This window comes from Setaria italica, chromosome II (assembly GCF_000263155.2).
Source record: "Setaria italica strain Yugu1 chromosome II, Setaria_italica_v2.0, whole genome shotgun sequence".
NCBI lineage: Eukaryota > Viridiplantae > Streptophyta > Magnoliopsida > Poales > Poaceae > Setaria > Setaria italica.
This window is the reverse complement of record NC_028451.1, coordinates 5,733,687-5,754,846: the sequence shown is the minus strand read 5'-3', so window position 1 is coordinate 5,754,846 and position 21,160 is coordinate 5,733,687. Positions and strand designations below refer to the sequence as shown.

Below are 21,160 nucleotides of genomic sequence, written 5' to 3'. Positions count from 1 at the left end.
GCAAGCTGTGCAGGTTACATATATACATCTGGAACGTGGATACATATGCATAATCTCATACAGTTGGAGTTCATACGATCCAATGGGTCGTCACCGTACGCTTCTTCTTTTCCTCGCTCTCTTTGCCGCGAGCCTGAGCGCCTCTCAATCCATCAGTGGCGGCGGCGACATCGACGACGGAGAGAAGGTCAGACGACACGGGCCATAGATCTGCCAGCTAAGCATTCTTGGCATTTCTGCTGCATCAACCATGCGTACGATTTCATTGTTTGTGATGTGCAGATCTATGTCGTGTACCTGGGGCACCTGGCAAGCTCGGGGAATCCCTCGGAGCCTGAAACATTATCTACTGCTACTGTGGAAGTTGCTCATCACGACTTGTTGAGCAAGGTTCTTGACGACGGCAGGTCTAGTAGTACTCAGCTCTTACCTGACAACATGGCATTTCATTCAGAACAGACCTTTTTTTCGGCTTTTGTGTTTACCAGGCTGAAGTTTAGAGAATTTTCTGTGACAAAAAATTAGACAAAGTTTGAGTGTAAACCCATGCTTGTCCTTTTGCAGCTACGCTTCGGACAGGATCCTCCGTAGTTACAAAAGAAGCTTAAATGGCTTCGCAGCAAGGCTTACTGAACAGCAGGCAAATAAACTAGCTGGTATGAGGCAAAATTAAATAAAATACAACAAAAATTTTCTCCCCTGATGGACATTATATTCTATCCTTTTTCATTGATACCCATGCATCTAGCATGCACATATCCCATCTTTTACGGTACACAATACTACTATTTAGAACCGTCCATTGATATGGGTAATTTAGTAATTGTTATTTTGTAAAATGTGATGTTCCAAATGGAATGATTTATGACATTTGTGTTCTTTTTCCACGATACCCTTATACTACGTATACTACTCATGTATACTACCTATACCACATGTGAAGTTTTCAGTAGTATATAGTTAATCTTGATCATAGGATATTTTTATACTAGTCCTTTTCAAACACTAGTATAACTAGTATCGTGCAATAAAAGAGCTCCATGCCAAATTAACAGCTCCTACATCCTTAACCAGAGGGAGGGAGTAACTAGGAATTACAAGAACATGCATCATGACCCTCAACTCTTTAATACATTGTTGGCTTTACCTATCAGACATGGAGGGCATCGTGTCAGTCTTCCCAAGCAAAACCTATGAGCTTCAAACAACAAGGTCGTGGGACTTCTTGGGCTTGCCTGAAACGCCGCAGGAAGAGCTGCCCTTGGAGGGGGAGGTCATCGTCGGCGTGCTTGACACCGGCATATGGCTGGACTCACCGTCCTTCTCCGACGAGGGATTTGGCCCACCACCCAGCAGGTGGAAGGGTATATGTCAAAACTTCACCTGCAACAAGTACGAAATTCATTTTCCTTTTGGGTTGCTAACCTTCAGATGTTTAAGGATTCCTTATTTGTTTTGTCAGTTTTCACATTGCCCTACAATATTTTAATGATTTCTCGAGTTTTTTTCTTTAAATGTTTGATGGTTATTGGCCTTCATTTGAATTTTCTCAAATAGCCAAGGCTTTTTTCAGCCTAATTAAAATCCCCAGAGTTATTTATCAAGTTGGTTTTTTATTAAAAAAACATGGTTTGGGTATTCTTTGGTTACTGCTGATTTTGTTCACCCTCGGGGAATATCCAAATTAGACTAGAATACCCTCCACCACTTGACAAGAATTGTGAATAACAATATCAATAACTACTTAATAAAACAATGAGAAATCTTTGACATATACTCCCTCCGTCCTGAAATACAAGACACTTTGGTTTATTCTAAGTCAAACTAGTTTAAGTTTAACCAATCTATAGAGAATAGTATCAACATCTAACATATCAAATAAGTAAATTATGAAAATATACTTCATAATGGTGTTGACGGTAGTTAGCGCGCCAATTCGTGAACCATAAGCGCACGGATCAATTGTAGCTTTTCTCTTAGACTATTCCCCCAAGGTTTATCAATCCGTAGAATAAGTGGATTGTTGGCTCTCACTTTATACCAATCTTGCTAACGAAACTAAGTGTATGTATTGTGTAAAGAAACAAACTAAACTAATAACAGAGATTGAGATAATATAGCAAAGGTTAACACAAGATAGGAGATAGAGATAGATATAAGTGTTCCCACCCTAGGATTTATGTTCATAAGAATATGCATCTACTACAAACCCTCACTAGCTATCACAGTGGTTACGTGCCCTCTCGACCTTTTTCCTCCCGCATACTATCATTACGCAGGAATACGCAACGCCTTGCTCACACACACTATATTGAAGCATCCACAAAGTTAAACTAATCAGCACGATTACCAGAAACTCTACTAAGAACATATGTTGTACAGAATAAGAGCTCACACATGTAAATGAAGCATTGCAATGACATAGACCATGATGCATTAATGGGCATAAAGAACACGTAGCAGTTACATATCAAGGACCATAACAACCCTAGGGATGAACAGTGGTTTTACCCCATGATCTTACACATGTTGATGAATAAAGGTTGTATGGAGCACCTGGAGAATACCCTGACCAAAGATAAAGACAAGGGGAGGCACGAGGGACTCAGGCCGATCAGCCTAGGGGTTTCCTCCCTCCTCTGGAGGACCTCTTTGATGACGAAGCTCCTGATCAGATCTAAATTCCTATTTCTTCTCTTGTGGCAGCGGTGGCTAGGTTTAAACTCATCGGGATTCTCCTCCTTGTTGCATGTCTTGGGTATTTATAGTTGGTGGTGTCGGTTGGGGTGCCTTCGAGGCCAAGTATCTGGAAAATAACCCTAGAAACATCGTGGGCAACCTCTTGGTGAAAGGGCGCGATGATTGAGGCTGAAAACGGGCCAGCAAATCGGCTTGGACCATGTAGACCGATCAGCCTGCCCTGTTTTGGCCTTCAATGGCCGAGTGCTTCATATGAAAGTTGTACATCTCATCGAGCTATGCAATTTTCCCTATAAATTCGCCCCAATTGAAGTTCGGATGAGAAAGATATGGTCCGTGCAATTTTCAGCTCCTCCTGCGGGCCTGCAGTTCAATGTTCGTGTTTGGGCCTTCCAATATCCAAAGTCCGGGCCCAAATCTAACTTGTAGAAAAACCCTTCATTTATGTCGTATTTCCTATAATTTTGCAATATAATCCAAAACACAACACATATGCGAATATGAGGTTATTTCAGGTGTCAAGTGGCATGTTAGTATAAGAATATGATTGAAAAAAACTAGTTAAATGGCACCAAAAGTGTGTCAATAACAAGCGTCAATAATTGGATGCAATTATACTTATTTAATATTTTAAATATTAGTTTCTTTTTCTATGAATTTAGTCAAACCTGAAACAGTTTAACCTAAACCAGTTTGATTTAGCACTAGAGCAAAATACCTTATATTTGTCGACAAATGGAGTACCGGTAGTGTTGCCACCTTTCTGAATTGGTGGTCTTAGCTCTTAAGGCAGCTGGTTGATGATCCAAGGGATGAAAAAGACATTAAATAACAAGAAAGAAATTATGAACAGTCGAACGCTATTACTACTAGACTAACCATCTGGTGTAACGTTAACACACAAGTTTACGCACGTAAAATGTATGTTGTGGTGTGCAGTAAAGTCATCGGCGCTCGCGCTTACCATGACGGACTGACCGCCGGCCTCTCGCCATTGGACGACCAGGGCCACGGCAGCCACACGGCATCGACCGCGGCCGGCCGGGCGGTCGGCAACGTCAGCTTCGGCGGGCTGGCCGCCGGCACGGCCCGCGGCGCCGTGCCGGGCGCGAGGCTGGCCGTCTATAAGGTGTGCTGGGACAGCGCCTGCCGCGAGATCGACATCCTGGCGGCGTTCGACGACGCCGTCGCCGACGGCGTCGACGTGATCTCCTTCTCCATCGCCACCAGGTTCCCGTCCCTCTACTTCAAGAGCGCCGAGGCCATCGGCTCCTTCCACGCCATGCGGCGCGGGGTGGTCACCTCGGCCGCCGCCGGCAACTCCGGGCTCAGCGGCGGCCGCGTCTGCAACGTCGCGCCGTGGATGCTGTCGGTGGCGGCGAGCACCATCGACCGCCGGTTCGTCGACAAGATCGTGCTCGGAAACGGCAAGACCATTGTGGTCAGTGCTGAAACGAAACGTCTCTTCTAACATTTTCTAAACCACAACTAACACATTGTCATTTTCCTTTCACGCAGGGATCATCCATAAACACGTTTCCACCCGTGAACAATACGACACTTGCATTCCCTGTCAACGGGTAAGAATTCCACGAATTCTATGTTGCTGCGAGTCAAGGAATTTCATCAATGATAGAGATTGTAGTCTACAGCTCAACTGCTCATGGTTTCGTTTGCCCTGCAGGTCTTGTGATCCAGATGATCTTGCCGGGGTTTCATACAAAGGGAAGATCCTCGTCTGCCCGCAGGAGGGCGGCTTTCGAACCCAGGCCACAGGTCCAGCATTGGCCGGCGCAGCAGGAGCCGTCGTCACTGGCATAGCACCCGACGCCGCTTTCACAATGCCATTGCCCGCACTCGTGGTAACCGAAGGCCAGTTCGACGAAATCATGGCCTACGTCAACAGCACTAGGTGAGTTCATTGCTTGGCCATAGCTTGTTGGCTGGCATTTAACTGAAATGTTTGGGCCTTAATTCCTTTATTTTTGCGAGCAGTTTGACCTTAATTCCTTGGTCTGTTTTTCAGCAATCCTGTGGGTACCATAGAGAGAACTCACACGACGGTGAACCCACGAGCTCCGATAGCTGCCTCCTTCTCTTCTCCTGGCCCAAACCAGGTCACTCCTGAGATCCTGAAGGTGCTAAACACGAGCTCGTAATCTTTTGAATGCAATTTCAGTGTCATAGAGTTTGAATGCAATTATGGTACGAGGCTAGTTTAATGATTTCATCAGTAGTATAATTTACACCAAGCACATTGTGTGAAATTACAGCCTGATCTATCTGCACCGGGTATCGACATCATAGCCTCATGGTCAATGCTTGCACCACCGTCGGACGATCCTAACGACAAAAGGAGGGTCCAGTACGAGATTAACTCCGGCACATCCATGGCGTGCCCGCACGCCAGCGGCGCCGCGGCGTACGTCAAGTCCCACCACCGCGACTGGTCTCCGGCGATGATCATGTCGGCTCTCATCACTACCGGTACAACGCGCATCCATACTCCCATCATTTCACTCCTGTTTTCATTAAATCTAGTACGTGATTTTGATGTCAAGTTGTCAGTAAATTGATGTTGATGCCAATGCAATTGCAGCCACTCCGATGAACACGCCGGGCAACGCCGGCAGCAACGACCTCAAGTACGGCGCCGGGCAGCTCAACCCGGCGAGGGCGCGCGACCCGGGCCTCGTGTACGACGCGTCGGAGCGCGACTACGTGGCCATGCTGTGCGCGCAGGGGTACAACGCCACGCAGCTCGCGCTCATCACCGGCTCCAAAAACGCCACGGCCTGCGCCGCCGATAACGGCTCGAGCTCGACGGCCGGCGACCTCAACTACCCGAGCATGGCGGCGCTCGTGGAACCCGGAAAGAAGTTCACCTTGAGCTTCCCGCGGACCGTCACCAACATCGGAGACGACGCGGCGGGCGCCGTGTACGACGTGAAGGTCCTTTCCGCTACCGCCGGCGGGGCGGGGGATCGCCTCGCGGTTGCGGTCGCGCCGAGCAGGCTGGAGTTCGACGCGGCGAACGGGCGGAAGGCGTCGTTCACCGTGACGGTGTCTGGCGTGGTGGCGGAGGCAGGGCAGGTCGTCTCGGCGGCCGTCGTGTGGTCGGACGGCGAGCACGAGGTGAGGAGCCCGGTGGTGGTGTACACGTTGGACTCTGACGACAACGGGTTTAAGCAGTGAAAGAATGTAACATCCGGAAGTTGTGCAAGGATTTAAGAATCAATTCTGCTTGTTTCACAGAGTTAAGATATTGCAAACTCCAGGTCAAGAATAAGCATTGAAGATCATGTGAAAGTTTCACCAAAGATGCACCACTTGTGACAAGTTTAATTTCAGCTGGCTGAGAACGAAAGGACCAAGTCCGAGTGATCTCCTGTCCGATCGGGGGCCATACATATACGATCTGACGGCCACCAGGAGCTCAAGGGGTGGACGGTAAATGAAATACCGTCCACCCCCGAGGCCCCGACCCTGGGCACGGGCTTTGTCGCTGCGATTCCAAATCAGGCGGATGGTCGTGCCGTGCGCCACGACATGCGATCTCGCCGTCAGCTCGCCTTCTCGGCCGGGCGTCAACGGCGGCACTCCCTGCGTTGACGGTCGTGGTCGAGGCCAGGCGTTGGAACACCGACCACGCTAGCCGACGCCTTCGTCACCCTTCGCCTTCGTCGTCGTGCTCGCGCGACTTGGCGCCTCCTCTGCTCCATGCGCCGCCACATCCCCACCGCGGATGCTCGCGCCCACTGCCGACTGGTGCGCCGGCTGCCGGTGAGGCTCCGATCCGACGAGCGTCCTTCCGCCCTCTACGTCGCTAGCATTGAGGCCTCCCGGGACTCGCGCGCGGTCACGCCGGCAGACAAGGACATGCTCGAGGCGCCGCCTGCTCGGACGTCGACTCCAGCAGTAGTGGAGGTCGTCCTGCGGGTACTCATTCGCCGTCTTGAACACTGCTCGGCCCGAAGCGAGGGGGCTTGATCGATGGGACGGCGATCTATAACACAGTCCAGCTCCAGCCAATGGGCACCAATACCGGGTTTCATGACATCTGACCAGGGGCGGAACCACGATGAACACCTCGGGAGGGCTAAATAGTAGAGATTAAGGACTAGAACTAGAAATTAATGGTGATTTGAGGCTTTATCTACAGGATTTTACAGGTAAAATCAGACTCTCGGAGGGGACTGCAGCCCCCTTAGCCCCCGTTCATTGTTGGTTGAGCCCCGACCAAGGCCTATTAGCAAGGGACGCGAGTAAAATCGGTTATCTTTACCTTCTCTTGTAACGGATCCCATGCACCTGTTACCTATCCCATGTTACTTGAAATATGTTTTCACGTAGTGGGTGCGCCGCTGCTTCTTCTAAACAAGCTTGCCCATAACATGGAACGTCCGAGAACTCATCAGAATAGGATCACTGGAATTGCTCGTCAGATTCGAGGGCTTCACCGTAACATCAATGACATTGCTCATCATGTTGTTTGCGTTTTTTCCTTCATGGTGAAACGACCAGAGTTTCTCTTAATTTCCTTCCATGAGTAATGCAACACCACCTGGGGGAGGATCTAGCGGGTGTAGGAGGGCACAACATAGTATTTTGGAGCAGGCTTGCTTTTTTCTCTCTTTTTCTGCAAAACATAGTATTTGTTTTGCATAGACGCAACCGCTCATATACACATACGCATAATCCAGCAGCTCTGAGACATCGTTAGCGGAATGGGTCGGATCGACAGCAAACTTTTAAGCTTTAGGGAATTTAAGCATGCACTGTTCTCGGATAGAGCAATCACAAATTCACAATGGCATGTTCATACTATTGTCAAAAATAGACACCAGCTAAGTCGAGTTGATAGTCATATGCTCACAGAGACTCCAGATAACCGGCATAGAACTAAACCCAGACATTGACGACAAATATATAGTTACATGAAGATAAAGATGCAATCCAACACGGGAGTACAAGCTCAATAGAGGTGGAATTGAAGGTGGAAAGTATATAGGTTCTGGATATTCTAATTGAATAGTAGGGAACATGATCGAGCCCCCAAGCTGCTTGCAGGCAAATATGCGACACTGATTGCTGGGGAATGGGCACATTGTCCAGGACATTAGCCTTCACTTTGTCAGTATGTATGACAAAGGATCCTGCCAGCTAGCATCTTCTTAAAGATTTGCACTGCCATCGTGCAGGCCAAGGTCAAGGTGCTGTGTGGAGCCTTTCTGAATATTGTAGTCTGCAAGTCTCCGCCCATCCTCAAGCTGCTTGCCGTCAAAGAGGAGCCTCTGCTGGTCCTGTATCATTGCCTTCAAACGACCAATCGTGTCAGATCGCACCAACTTGAGCCTGATGGTCTTGCGGGGGAGTGCTTTCACGAAAACCTGCATGCCACCCTGTGGGCAGAGGTCAAGCTGCAGGGTGGACTCCTTCTTAACGTTGTAATCGGCAAGTTTGCCCCAACCGTTTAGATGCTTGCCGTCAAAGAGGAGCCTCTGCTGGTCCTGTATCTTTGCCTTGACCCTGCGGATCGTGTCAGATGGCTCCACCTGCATGGTGATGGTCTTACCAGTGCTGGTCTTCACCAAAATCTGCATGCCAAAGTCAAGGTGCAGGGTGCTCTCATTCTGGATGTCGTAATCTGCAAGTGTCCCTCCATCCTCAAGATACTTGCCAGCAAAGACAAGCCTCTGATAGCCATGAATCTTTTCCCTGACATTGTCGATCTTGTCTGATGGCTCCACATCCAGGGTGATGTCACTGCCAGCTAGCATCTTCACGTAAATATCCCTGTAACAGCAAGGCGCTGAAGAAGGTGCAGGGTAGAATAATTGGATTGTAATCCAACTCTAACCCACACCAATATCCACATCAAGTTAATTTATATTTTCAACCCAACTCACCCCATATTTGTATTATCTAAACCCTAGCCAATCCACCTTACTAGTTGATAGAACCCATATGTTTGCAATAAAAAACCATAATTTACTATATAAATCTATGGGCTCATATAAAAAACTTGCATATATTTGAAATAAATATGAGTCCGACATGTGGGTCCTACGTCAAAAGCCGGACTCTAAAACTAAAACATCGTGTTCACACCTTAAAATTTTAGCGAAATTGATCAAAATTTGTTGGAGATGACAGAGTTTGACCGTCCACTACTTTGTGCTAAATAGTATGGCTAAACATACATTTGGACCCGCATTAAGAGCCGGACCCTAGAATTAAAACCTCACGTTCACACCTAAATTTTAGCAAAATTCATCAAAATTTGTTGGAGATGACTCAATTTGACTGCCCACTACTTTGTGTAAAATAGTATGGCTAAACATACATGTGAGTCCCGCGTCAAGAGCCGGACCCTAGAATTTAAACTTTGCGTTCACACTTTAAAATTTTAGCGAAATTGATCAAAATTTGTTGGAGATCACTCAGTTTAAGTGTCCGCTACTTTGTGCAAAATAGTACAACCGGACATATATATAGGCCCCACGTCAAGAGTCGGACCCTCGAACTAAAACCTCCCTTTCACACTTTAAAATTTTAACGAAATTGATTGAAATTTGTTGGAGATAATTTAGTTTAATAATTAGCTACTTCATGCGAAAAAGTATAGTTAGACTTATATGTGGGCCCACATCAAGAATCGGATCATTAAATTGTTTTGTGAATCAAACCAATGCAACCCACTCTGAACCACTCCCAAACTATTTCCTCTTAGGAGGAATTCAAACCAAATCAAACCATTTGATGAATCAGCCTATTAATAACCAATCTAAACTTAAAAAAAATCTAATCTATTAAAACCATTAAACCCAATCCAATTAGCAGGGCGACGTAGAACCCTCCTGAATACTGTAATCAGCAACTGTGCGCCCATCCTCAAGGTTCGTGCGAACAAGGAGAAGAAGTTCGCTGCTAGTCTTGGGGAATGCCCTCACTTTCCTGAATCTTCGCCTTGATGTTGACAATTAGGTCAGAGGACTCCAGCCTGATGGTTTTGGTTTCGGTTTTGCTGGTGTGGATCATCTTCACAAAGATCTGCATCTGAACATAGCAACAAATACTACGTTCAAAATACTAGAAACCTATTACCTAGAAAGCGAGTGTGTAGAAGAAAGGAAACTTCATCAATCGAACGTGCAGTTCAAGAAAACACACATTGTACATACATGATACATATTGTTAACTCAAAATAGATGGAACGAAGAAAGAGGCAAATAATCACCCCAGAAAATCTTACAGCTCATGTTAACATTTAACAGTTCTAAGGCAAAATAGGACCATTGTCTCATTGTGATTCACTCTTAAATCTCGATTAGTTCATTTAGACAAGATTTGGGTCGACATACACATGCTCGACAAATCTGCTAGAAATCACAGTAAGAACTAAGAACCGTCCGATCACCTCATGGATCATCCACAACGAGAACGAGTAGTCGACAACACAGAGGGGGACTGGAGCTACCTTTGCCGGTGGTGACGGAGACGAGACGCGGCCTCCCTTGGTGATTGATTGCCGGTGCGGAACGAGCTGAACCCTAGTCGCCGCCGTCGCGCGTGGAGTCCAAACGGGGCCAGAACCCTAGTCTCCCCTTTAGTTCAGTGGCAGAGCTATAGCGCTGTTACGTATGGGTCAAGCCTCCAAGGCCCAGGCCCAGGCCCGCGCATGAGTTGTAGTCGTACAACTCTGGGACACACTACTAACAGGTCTGGTCCGGTACATGCGAAAAGAACAAAGGATCTCTTGCCTTGTCGGCAAAGCGTCGTCCGAAGCAATCCTCTCAAACAGATGTTGGGACAATCGCTGGGACAGGGCGTAAAAAGAAGGCCACCTTTCATCCAAATCCTATCTTAGTCATGCCATCCAAACTTGTTCGTAGAAACTCAGGCAGGAGACATTATGCTTTACGACAGTAAGCAGCCAGAACTGTGGATATCCCAACAGCGAGCTCCGGATATTTGCAGCCCTCCCTTGATGCTTATCTAGCTCTTCACCATCATATCTGGGTGGGTTGAAGAACAAACACGAGGTCACGGAGCAAGCGATGCAGAATCGCAAGCTGGTGCGCGGCTGCCGCCGCCCGCCGCACGCATCCAAAGAAGAGCATGAGCATGGTGTCTTCATCTGCAAATATATATGCCGGTCATCGGTCATGCATAAACATCCATCGATTCATCAGATCTCATGAGCTGATTCGCATCAAGAAACTACGATGCATTGCTTCAGTTTCAGAACAGGTCTTCTCCTCGTCCTTTTTCTCTTCGCTGCGCCCTTGAATGCCTCTGAAGATGGAAGACAGGTCCGATAACCGGCACGATGAACGTTGGTCATTTCTTCTTTGGGATCTTGTGTTTATATGCAAATATCACAGGCGAACATTGTCGTTCATGAGCAGGTCTATATCGTGTACCTGGGGCACCTTCCTAGTGCGGATCCGTCAGAACCTGAAGGTTTCTCTGCTGCTTTAGAAGCTTCTCATCACGACCTGCTCGACCAGGTCCTCGACGACGACAGGTCTCTCTGTCCATGACATATTTGTACCAGATTATATGTCATGAGCATTATTGAATCTTATGGTTCATTGTACACCAATGCCTTTTTTCCTTTTGCAGCGCTGCCTCCGACAGGATCCTCCATAGTTACAGGAGAAGCCTGAATGGCTTTGCAGCAAGGCTTACTCAACAAGAGGCACATAAACTCTCTAGTACGTCCCATAAATGTCGCAAGCATATATATACAAAAACACCTATGTAATTATCGACGATAGATGTCATGTAAAATGAACTCACAGTTTTTACCAAGCGAAAAAGGCTGGAGATTATGTACTAAAAAAATATGCACTTTTCTAGGATTATGCAACTGTTGAGTAGTTCAAACTTTGAACTAAAATCTCAGGCATGGAGGGCATCGTGTCAATCTTCCCGAGCAGGACACGCGAGCTTCTGACCACAAGATCATGGGATTTCCTGGGCTTCCCTCAAACGCCGATGGAGGAACTGCCGTTGGAAGGCGACGTCATCGTCGGCATGCTAGACTCCGGCGTGTGGCCGGACTCCCCGTCCTTCTCCGACGAGGGCTTCGGCCCGCCGCCGACAAGGTGGAAGGGCGCCTGCGACAACTTCACCTGCAACAAGTACGTAACTAGTAGTACGTGCCAAATTTCCTTTGGCGTCTACACATCTAAGATGCTGAGACCTGCCGCGGGCCCGCGGCGCGGTGCCCAGTAAGATCATCGGCGCCCGTGCCTACCGCGACGGCGCCGCCGTCGGCCTGTCACCGCTGGACGACCACGGCCACGGGAGCCACACGGCGTCCACCGTGGCCGGGCGGGCCGTCGGCGGCGTCAGCCTCGACGGGCTGGCCGCCGGCACCGCCCGCGGCGCCGTGCCGGGCGCCAGGCTGGCAGTCTACAGGGTGTGCTGGCTGCACGGGTACTGCGGCGACGCCGACATCCTGGCGGCGTTCGACGACGCCATCGCCGACGGCGTGGACGTCATCTCCATGTCCATCGGGAGCAAGTCCCCGTCGCCGTACTTCGAGGACGCGGCCGCCATCGGGTCATTCCACGCCATGAGGCGAGGGGTGATCACCTCCGCTGGGGCCGGGAACGCCGGCGTGGACGGCGGGAACGTCTGCAACGTCTCGCCGTGGATGCTCTCCGTCGCGGCGAGCAGCACCGACCGCCGGCTCGTGGACAAGATCGTGCTCGGGAACGGCAAGACCATAGTGGTCGGTGCTCAAACAATGCAAAATATCTCTCATTTGTTTCTTACTGAAACTAAGAGGAAGACAGCAACTAACACATTATTCGTCTTTCTTCTCATGCAGGGAGCCTCCATAAACACTTTTCCACCAGTACACAATGCGACCCTTGCATTCCCTGTCAACGGGTAACCTGATCTGAGGATACTGACTTTTCTTCCAAAAAAAAGTTCTGTGAAACTGACTTTGGAGTATATCAATTCTATGCTGTTTGCAAGACAAGAATTTTGCAGGAATTTCATTAGTACGTAGTAGGTCCTTTTTGGAAAGGGTGAACAGAAATTATGTTTGATGGATTGAACCCAAACTCTTCAACATATTGGTAAAAAAATGTTCTTTTTCCCAATAATGCAGGTCGTGTGATCCAGATGACCTTGATGGAGGTTCCTACAAAGGGAAGATCGTCCTCTGCCCGGCCCAGAGAAGCTATGGCATAGGTCCATACTTGGCCGGCGCGGCAGGAGCCGTCCTAGTCAGCGACCAGCCCGACGTCGCCTTCCCGTTGCCTCTCCCTGGACTCATGGTACCTCAGGACAAGTTCGATGAAATCCTGGCCTATGTCAATAGCACTAGGTGAGTTTATAAGCTCGACTGTGTTCACAATGGAGTTGTTAGACTTAATCATAGCTTGAGGCTTGCACATCTCCTTGACCTATTTCGCAGTAATCCTGTGGGTACCATAGGCAGCACCGAGACGGCAACTGATCCGCAGGCTCCAAAACCCGCTTCGTTCTCTTCTCCAGGTCCAAACTTGATCACCCCTGGGATCTTGAAGGTGCTAAGACCATTTTTGAAAACCTTTAATTTTGCGATACTCTCATATAGAAATGTCGTGATAAAAGAAATTGTTCATAAACTACAGCCTGATCTATCTGCGCCGGGGATTGAGATCATAGCATCGTGGTCGCCGCTGTCCCAGCCGACTTATAATCCTAAGGATGACAGGAAGGTCCTGTACAACATCGATTCCGGAACATCCATGGCGTGCCCACACGCGAGCGGAGCAGCTGCATATGTCAAGTCCTTCCACCGGGACTGGTCCCCTGCGATGATCATGTCTGCCTTGATAACCACCGGTATATGAGACCGTCTTTGTAAATTCAGCTCATTTCATGTCTGCCTTGATAACAAAGGTTTACTTTTTTCTAAATTTTAGAAATGAAGTAGCTTTGGAAATTAAGATGAAAACATATTTAAAATATATGGTGTATTTTTTGGAGAAAAAAAAAGTAAGATAGTGTTTGGTTCGTGCTAAGGTAATGTAAACGCAAAGGGAATCAAATTACAGTGTATTTAGAGGTGGAATAGGTGATTGCCCTCTTTGTTTGGTTGCACTCTGGTAACGTAATCAGATTACTGTGTGGGTGCTATATCCGATTACGGTGGGGGAGGAGGGGTAACAAGCTTGTATAGATACTATTTAGATAAGGGATTCGATTATAGTGTCAATTGATTACAAACCACCGCAACCAAACATATGTAATGGGATTCGTTACCTTCAGTAATCAGATTACGTTACATTTGAGCCAACCAAACACTACCTAAATGTAAGCAAAGGGAGCAAAGAACTTACAGTATAACAACAATACGATGCAGCCACTCCGATGAACACGCCGGGCAACACCGACAGCAACGAGCACAAGTACGGTGCCGGTCAGCTCAACCCGTCCAAGGCGCGCGACCCCGGCCTCGTCTACGATGCGTCGGAGAGCGATTACATCTCCATGCTGTGCGCGCAGGGGTACAACGCCACAGCACTCGCGCTCATCACCGGCTCCAACGCCACGGCCTGCGCCGATTCCTCCACGGCGGCCGGCTCCGTCGTCAGCGACCTCAACTACCCGACCATGGCGGCCCAAGTGGAGCCGGGGAAGAACTTCACCCTGAGCTTCCCTCGGACCGTCACCAACGTCGGTGACGCAGGCGCCGTGTACAACGCGAAGATTGTTTTCACTATCGGGCCCTGGGCGGCTGACAACCTTGGCGTAGCTGTCTGGCCGAGCAGGCTAGAATTCAGCGAGCAGAACACGAAGGCCTCGTTCACCGTGACGGTCGCCGGCGTGGCGCCAGGCGCGGGCCATGTCGTCTCGGCGGCCGTCGTGTGGTCTGACGGCGAGCACGAGTTCAGGAGCCCGGTCGTGGTGTACACACCGGACGTTGAGGCAAACCATGTTTAAATAGCGTGACGGAACCGATTCCTCGTAAAAAGGAAAAAAAAACAGCAAAGGAACCTCATGTTCCATATCGAGTTGTGCAAGGGTTTAAGAATAAAGTTCATCTTGCTTCTTTTGGAGTTCAATTTTAAGCTTCTCACGTCCACCACATTCCTTGGCTTGGAACTGTTTGAGTCCCAGAAAACAAGGTAAGTAAATAGCAAAGTGAACACAGAAAGAAAATTGAAAAGTAAGGGTTAAATAGCAAACTAAATACAGAAATAAAATTGAATAAAAAAGGTTAAATACCTTCTGTTTTAATTGTAATTTCCTCATTGGAGTGCTAACCTGTGTCCTTGCTGGTGTGATTGTATCATGTCTGACATTGATATCTATTGAAATATGCAATCCATACATGGAACATTCTAAAAGGTTGTGGAAATTACAAGAGACTAACTTTGCCATGCATAAGGATAAGATCATAGCAAAGTAGGAATGTTCTAGAAGACTTTGGATATGTTAAGAGACTAGAGTTGCCATGCTTCATGGCAAGTTAAGAATACTCTAAAAACTATATATTTACATGGCAGGATAAGGAGAGAGAGAGAGTTCTAGAGTTGGATATTTGTAAAAAAGAGTGTGTAAGTTGTCACATGACAACACCACAATGATCATGAGCTACTATAAATAGGGGTGCTCTCCACCCCATGTAAGCTATACCAAGTAGCCAGAGGCCATTTAGAGGATGGCATAGGTAGCAAACATGAAGAGTGACATGTCATTGGATGGTATGAGTAGAGAGTGGTAGGAGTAGCCATACAAATAGTAAGAGTGAGTCTTGTACCAAGTGGTGAGTAGTGAATAAAGGTTTGAGTTTTCTTATAGAGAGTTGGTCTCCGTTGGTGTCAGTGCAAAAGTCTTATCGAAGTATTGTGGGTATAGGGTCCACAGAAGAAGTGGTATCACACTACTTTCGTATCACTTCTAGAAAGTCGGTGCTAAGTTTGGGGCATTGATTTCTCAACAACATCTATAGAAGATGCCTTGTCACAATAATCTTTTCTAGAACGTGTTCGCATCTTCATCTGATAAAACATAAAAAAATACACAAGTGTGAGAAACCTGTTATGGAAAGTAAATGCAAGTTCACACATAGTAGGTTGATTGCAATTGGCTGCTACAGTGAACTATCTATTCAACAAATAGAACTTAAAACAAGTTTCACATTTCTATAATTCTCATTAACTGCTACATACAATATATCAAAATTTAAATTTATTGGTCAAAAAATATGACTCTACCTTGGAATCTGTTGATCAAAAATTATGGAACCATTGAGATAGCACCAACAAAAACTATTAACTAACAACAGAAAACATGTGTAAGCAAACCGCACAGAACCTACATAACTTATGCACAATCCACAAATTGAAATACCCGTGCATGTTGAGTGAATGAGTGTTACCGCAACAATCAAAACATGTTACCAAATTCTAAAAATAGATCTTAAAATAAAGAGTTCCACATTTATGCAGTGCTCACTAATTGTCACTGTGAATTTATCAAAATCCACACTCCTCAGGAAAAATTAATTGCACTAAGAAATCCATTAATGAACGTAATGGAACCAGAACCATTAGACACTAATAACACTAGCCACGAACCCGTGCGTTCGCACCGGCTAGTTGACGAATCTAAGTATTACTTATCTTTGATATTTGTAATAGATGATATCTATCTATACCTATACTAATCATATCCATAATTAAGTTTATTAGTGATATGAAATTATAGCTTTAAATAAAACGTACTATTCAATATTTCGTGATATCCAAAGAAAGAAGATTTCCCTACATATCTATATATTTGCTAAATATTTGATAGGCTTCTTTCTTTTTGGATTTAACCTTAGACATTGAGCAACTTGTTATTCTACTTGAACCTTAACTTATATATTTATGTTTTTGTTATCAGAGCGAATAATAGATATATTCTAGTGAATGCAGTGCAAAATATATATATTAATATATAAACTATAGGACCTCTCATAGAATGCATGTTTACTGGTATATATAGACACTATGGTCATGAACTGCTACCTCTTTGACATCTACCTTGTTGGCAGCAGACGCTACACCCCTGGTCAGAGAGCCGGCTCCAAGATATTGGGCAACTCCATGCTTGGCGTGACGATATCTGCGCTCGGGATCTCCAAGTACTGCACAACATTGGTAGCCTACTAGAGATTATCAAGGAATTGCACAGTCATAGATAATTGACAATTCTCGGGTCAGCCGTTGATGATACATGCACGCCCGAAGTCTAAAACCATGTACGTCATATATTAATAGATTTTGGTTCTTACTTCTTACTATGCCTGATCTGATGCTGATCTCAGGACGGCCTGTAGAAGAATATGGAGTTAGGCATGGAAGGGTCGCCGGTGTCGTGTGCCGCCTTTGACATTTGCGTATAGCTAGGGCGCGCAACACAGTCGTAATACCCTGGAAAATATCATCACATCGTCATAGGTTGGAGTTCGGCGGAGAGAAGATTAGATGATCTGGTCGATGACCAGCAAGGCTGTTGTGACTTCCATTGCCGACTTCTCTGGATGCTAGTTCCATCTAACTGTTACAAATACAACACGTAATGGCTAAGAGGGAAGTAAATTAGGTCTTGTACTGCCTCTCAATCTCTTTGGTCCTATATCTAAATTTAACATGGGAAAAGATGGCCTTTCAATATTTATGTCCAAGAAGATATATATGTTATATACTCCCTCCGTTCCAAATTATAAGTCATTCCAACTTTCTTGGAGAGTCAAACATTTTTATGTTTGACTAAAATTATAGAGAAAATCACAAAAGTTTATGGCATCGAATAGATATATTATGAAAATATATTTAATGAAGAAACTAATGGTACCTATTTGATATCATGAATATTAGCACTTTATTGTATAAATTTGATCAAACTTGAGATGCTTTGACTCTCCAAGAAAGTTGGAATGACTTATAATTTGGAACGGAGGGAGTACGTGGCATGTGCGGCATATTGACTTATTTTGATATGCACTAATCAATGGTATGGTGGTTAATTTTGAGCAAATATTTTATTTCTAATCTCAGCTGTTGAATTTTGGCTTCACAGTAGATAGGTGGCTAGAAAATTTTCTTTTTTCTTCGATTAATGTGGGATTTTCTAGAGAGTATGTAATTAGTATAGGTATAGATAATACAAGGGCAAGCAACACAAACCCCATAGATTGGATGCGTTTAGGCTTGTTCATGGGTGGATTATGATGGATTTGGGTGGGCTATATGGGTTGAATTGCAGCCACTAGCTAATTGGATCATTGTGTAATCTGGGTAGGTTAGAGGGTCAAGAGGGTGATTGCTTAATGGGTTGGCTGGGTGGATTTGATGGGTTAAATGGGCAACAAACAAGTAAGTCTGGGAACAAGGAACATCTCGTGCAAGGAATTGGCACAACCATTCACCAATTCAAACATGCTATCTTTGCCTCACAAAATTAAACAAGCAATACAACATCAATGATCCATTTTGCAGTACCGCTTCAATGTAAGAGAAATTAAACAAGCAATGCAACATCAATGATCCATTCTACCGTGGTAGCTGATAGTGATGTCCGAAATGAATCTCGAATTCTTCCTCATGTACTGAATGTAGATTCTGAAGACACTGTGGAAACAGGAACTGGTAAAATGTCTTTTGCCAACTTAGACAGTATGGGGTACTTGCTTGAGTTACATCTCCACCACAAATAGTAAATCAAAATCATCTGTGATCTTTTCACAGTTCTCTGCAAGATATCTGGATAATTCAGAATTACTTTCTCTACTCTCAGTTTCTTCTAGGTGCATACTGAATTGAGATGCTAGCAACATAGCAAGATTCTCCTCATGCTCATCGACATTAATAAATAGTGGAGACTGATTGTAATTACTATTGAAGCTGGCATATGTAGCAGACTCAACATAGCAATCAAATAAATGGCGAAGATCACTTTCTATTTTACCAACAAGTTCTTTTTTCTTCTCTAGACCATATATCCCCAAGAAGAAAAAGCTAAGAAATTTCACCTTGTAATGAGGATCCAAGATCAGAGCGATAAATAGTAAGTTGTTCAAATCCTCTTTATCCTCCCAATATTTACTGAACTTCTTCTTCATTAGTCAGACATTGTGGCTATAATGGGATCACTATGTCCAGCAAGTTCTTTCAGCTTTGATTGCATCAGAACAAACTCATGAAAGAAACCACTTGATGCCACATGAAGAGAACCAAACAGACGCACTGTAACTTTGTGGAACATCTTCAAAAAATTAATATCACGCCTAGCATTACACCAATCAGACACAGATGGAGGAACATGGCCCTCAAAGTATGTTTTGAATTGCTTGTTCTCCTTGTTTAACCTTGCAAATGTCTTCTCAAATATAACTGCATTATCATGTTGTGTGAGAGGAAATTGTAGAAATTTAGTTTGAAGTAGAGCTAAAGATCAAAAAGAGGCATGCAACTGCAAAACATAGCTCCGGAGCAATAATTCCCATGTGGTGAAAACATAAGCATACAACCTAGATATTTTTCAAACATCTAGTGACTAAAAATATCACAGCATTGAATTTTAAACATCACCAAACACTAAACAATATTAGTCGGGCTCTGAGAATCGACTCCCACATGTTACCACCCTGGGGCTGATCACAAATTGAACTTAATAAATAAAATAGCTAATAACTAGAACGATCAGTACTAAGGCTATATTAGGTTATATTCCAATCAGTTCCATAGCCAGTTATCAAAGGCGCTAAACAATCTTAAATCTCTCTCCTTCCTTGCAAATGATAGACTCACAAATATAACAAATGCACTTCACATACTAAGGACCTCAAATAACCTCATCACCCTCACATAGTAGATCTCATGGACGTCAAAATAAAAAGGGGAAAAGGATTTGAGAGTGTAAGCAGTGGGACTGTTGGAGCCTCAAGCTTAGTGATGTTTTTTTATCTATAGCACTAAAATCTCTAACCTTAACCTTAACCTTTTTTTATCTAGAAGCAAGCAAGCAACATCCGATCCATTCATCCGTGCAGAGAAAAAGGGAAGCGCAAGGATTTGGAACAAGAGAAGTATGGGGATCAAATGAACTAACATTTATAGTCACGCAGAGGGGGATTGGGTCGCCACTGGCAGGGGATGACGAGCGGAGCTTGGCGGTGGTGACTGCGCCGACGTCGCGGCCATCGCCGATTTCGCAAGTGGCCTGGCGGTGGCAACTCCTGCAGTTACCATACATGGATTAGATGGGTTAGTTGGGTTGGGTCATGTACCTACCCAACAGGGCATACCAATAGATAGGTGGGCATGAAATCCAACCCAACCCATGGATATAGTTTTTTTTCGGGATTAGGTTGGGTCTACACAAATGGATTGGGTGGGACGCTTGACCCGCACAGGCCTAGATGCGTTTCTTTTCTTTTCACTTTTTACCATCTCTTTGACGGCACCGGCAGACGGATTCACTGCAGAGTCCCCCCGCACATCCACCGTCCAACGAGCATCTAAGGGCTCCCGGCGTCTGCAAGCAATCCGGGACCCAGGACCTTTTCACCAGCGTTGCCGGCTTGCCGCGGGGGCTGCCGTGGGAGCTCTTCAGGCGCGGAGGAAGATGATGTTAGAAGTGGCCGATGACGTGATGGAGGACTATGATGATTTCACTCATTTTCAATTGACCGTATTGCGTTAGCGTTCTTATTCTTGTGGCCATAGTTTAGCCATTGAATACCATGTACACGCTCGTCATGTTTCGATAATCACCAAATGATCCGTGTTCCACAATACCTGACATTTGCTCACTTGCATGCTCGAGATGTTTCGCAAAGGGACACGACACGAAAGTGCAGGCCTGCCCATGCATGCTGATTACCAGCTCCGATCGAAAGACTTATGTACTAGCTTAATTGCAGTTTAGAACAGTTTAAGAAAAGGCAACAATTAATCGGCTAGCGATAAGTTGGCTAATCTGACCGCTCCATTTCGGCAAAACGGTGGTGTAAGAGTTGAACCCCAAGCGAACGATCCAAACTACGAACTCATCGTCAAGACTCAAGACACTCACAAGAAACACCAGCTTCCAGCGATGCAATCAAAGTGAATATCCGGTCTCCATCGTGCTGTGTACTTGACGTATCAAAACACTCGCAAGATGGCGTCTGCTATAGAAATACCATTCCAAACTTTTGGAAACACACGATGGGCCGGAAATACAATCCCACAGCCGGTCGTTGCACCACATATTATCTCCTACCGTCCAATCTGCTTCAATATTCGTGCTGGAGCTGCCTGGAGCGGTCTCGCTCGAGTTGCTCGTCGACCCGTTTCTTGCCTCACGCTCACGTGCTGCGCTCCGCCTTCTACCTCGGCTTTGCTACCTCTGCGCCGCACACCGTCTCCGCGCCGCACTTCAGCGACCTCGTCCTCGACACCCGCGCCTTCAC

General features: G+C 45.8%; 3 protein-coding genes across 3 annotated transcripts; 2 read left to right on the top strand and 1 right to left on the bottom strand.

The window, feature by feature from the left end:
• Window positions 1-82: 82 nt before the first annotated feature.
• On the top strand, window positions 83-5,895 carry LOC101770493 (subtilisin-like protease SBT4.8). The gene is made up of 10 exons (XM_022824241.1): window positions 83-187; window positions 283-407; window positions 565-656; window positions 1,155-1,392; window positions 3,640-4,141; window positions 4,219-4,280; window positions 4,385-4,612; window positions 4,727-4,838; window positions 4,974-5,187; window positions 5,300-5,895. Exons 1-10 carry the CDS (start codon window positions 83-85, stop codon window positions 5,893-5,895), a joined length of 2,274 nt encoding a protein of 757 aa, XP_022679976.1.
• Window positions 5,896-7,874: 1,979 nt separating this feature from the next.
• Window positions 7,875-8,614, bottom strand: LOC111256357 (polyubiquitin-B-like). The gene is made up of 2 exons (XM_022824240.1): window positions 8,610-8,614; window positions 7,875-8,496 (listed from the first exon to the last, which is right to left on the bottom strand). The coding sequence occupies exons 1-2, from the start codon at window positions 8,612-8,614 to the stop codon at window positions 7,875-7,877; spliced, it is 627 nt and encodes a 208-aa protein (XP_022679975.1).
• Window positions 8,615-10,928: 2,314 nt separating this feature from the next.
• Window positions 10,929-14,655, top strand: LOC111256356 (subtilisin-like protease SBT4.3). Its single transcript, XM_022824239.1, has 10 exons — window positions 10,929-11,015; window positions 11,112-11,230; window positions 11,329-11,420; window positions 11,612-11,849; window positions 11,941-12,445; window positions 12,545-12,606; window positions 12,833-13,051; window positions 13,142-13,253; window positions 13,341-13,554; window positions 14,075-14,655. Exons 1-10 carry the CDS (start codon window positions 10,929-10,931, stop codon window positions 14,653-14,655), a joined length of 2,229 nt encoding a protein of 742 aa, XP_022679974.1.
• Window positions 14,656-21,160: the final 6,505 nt, after the last annotated feature.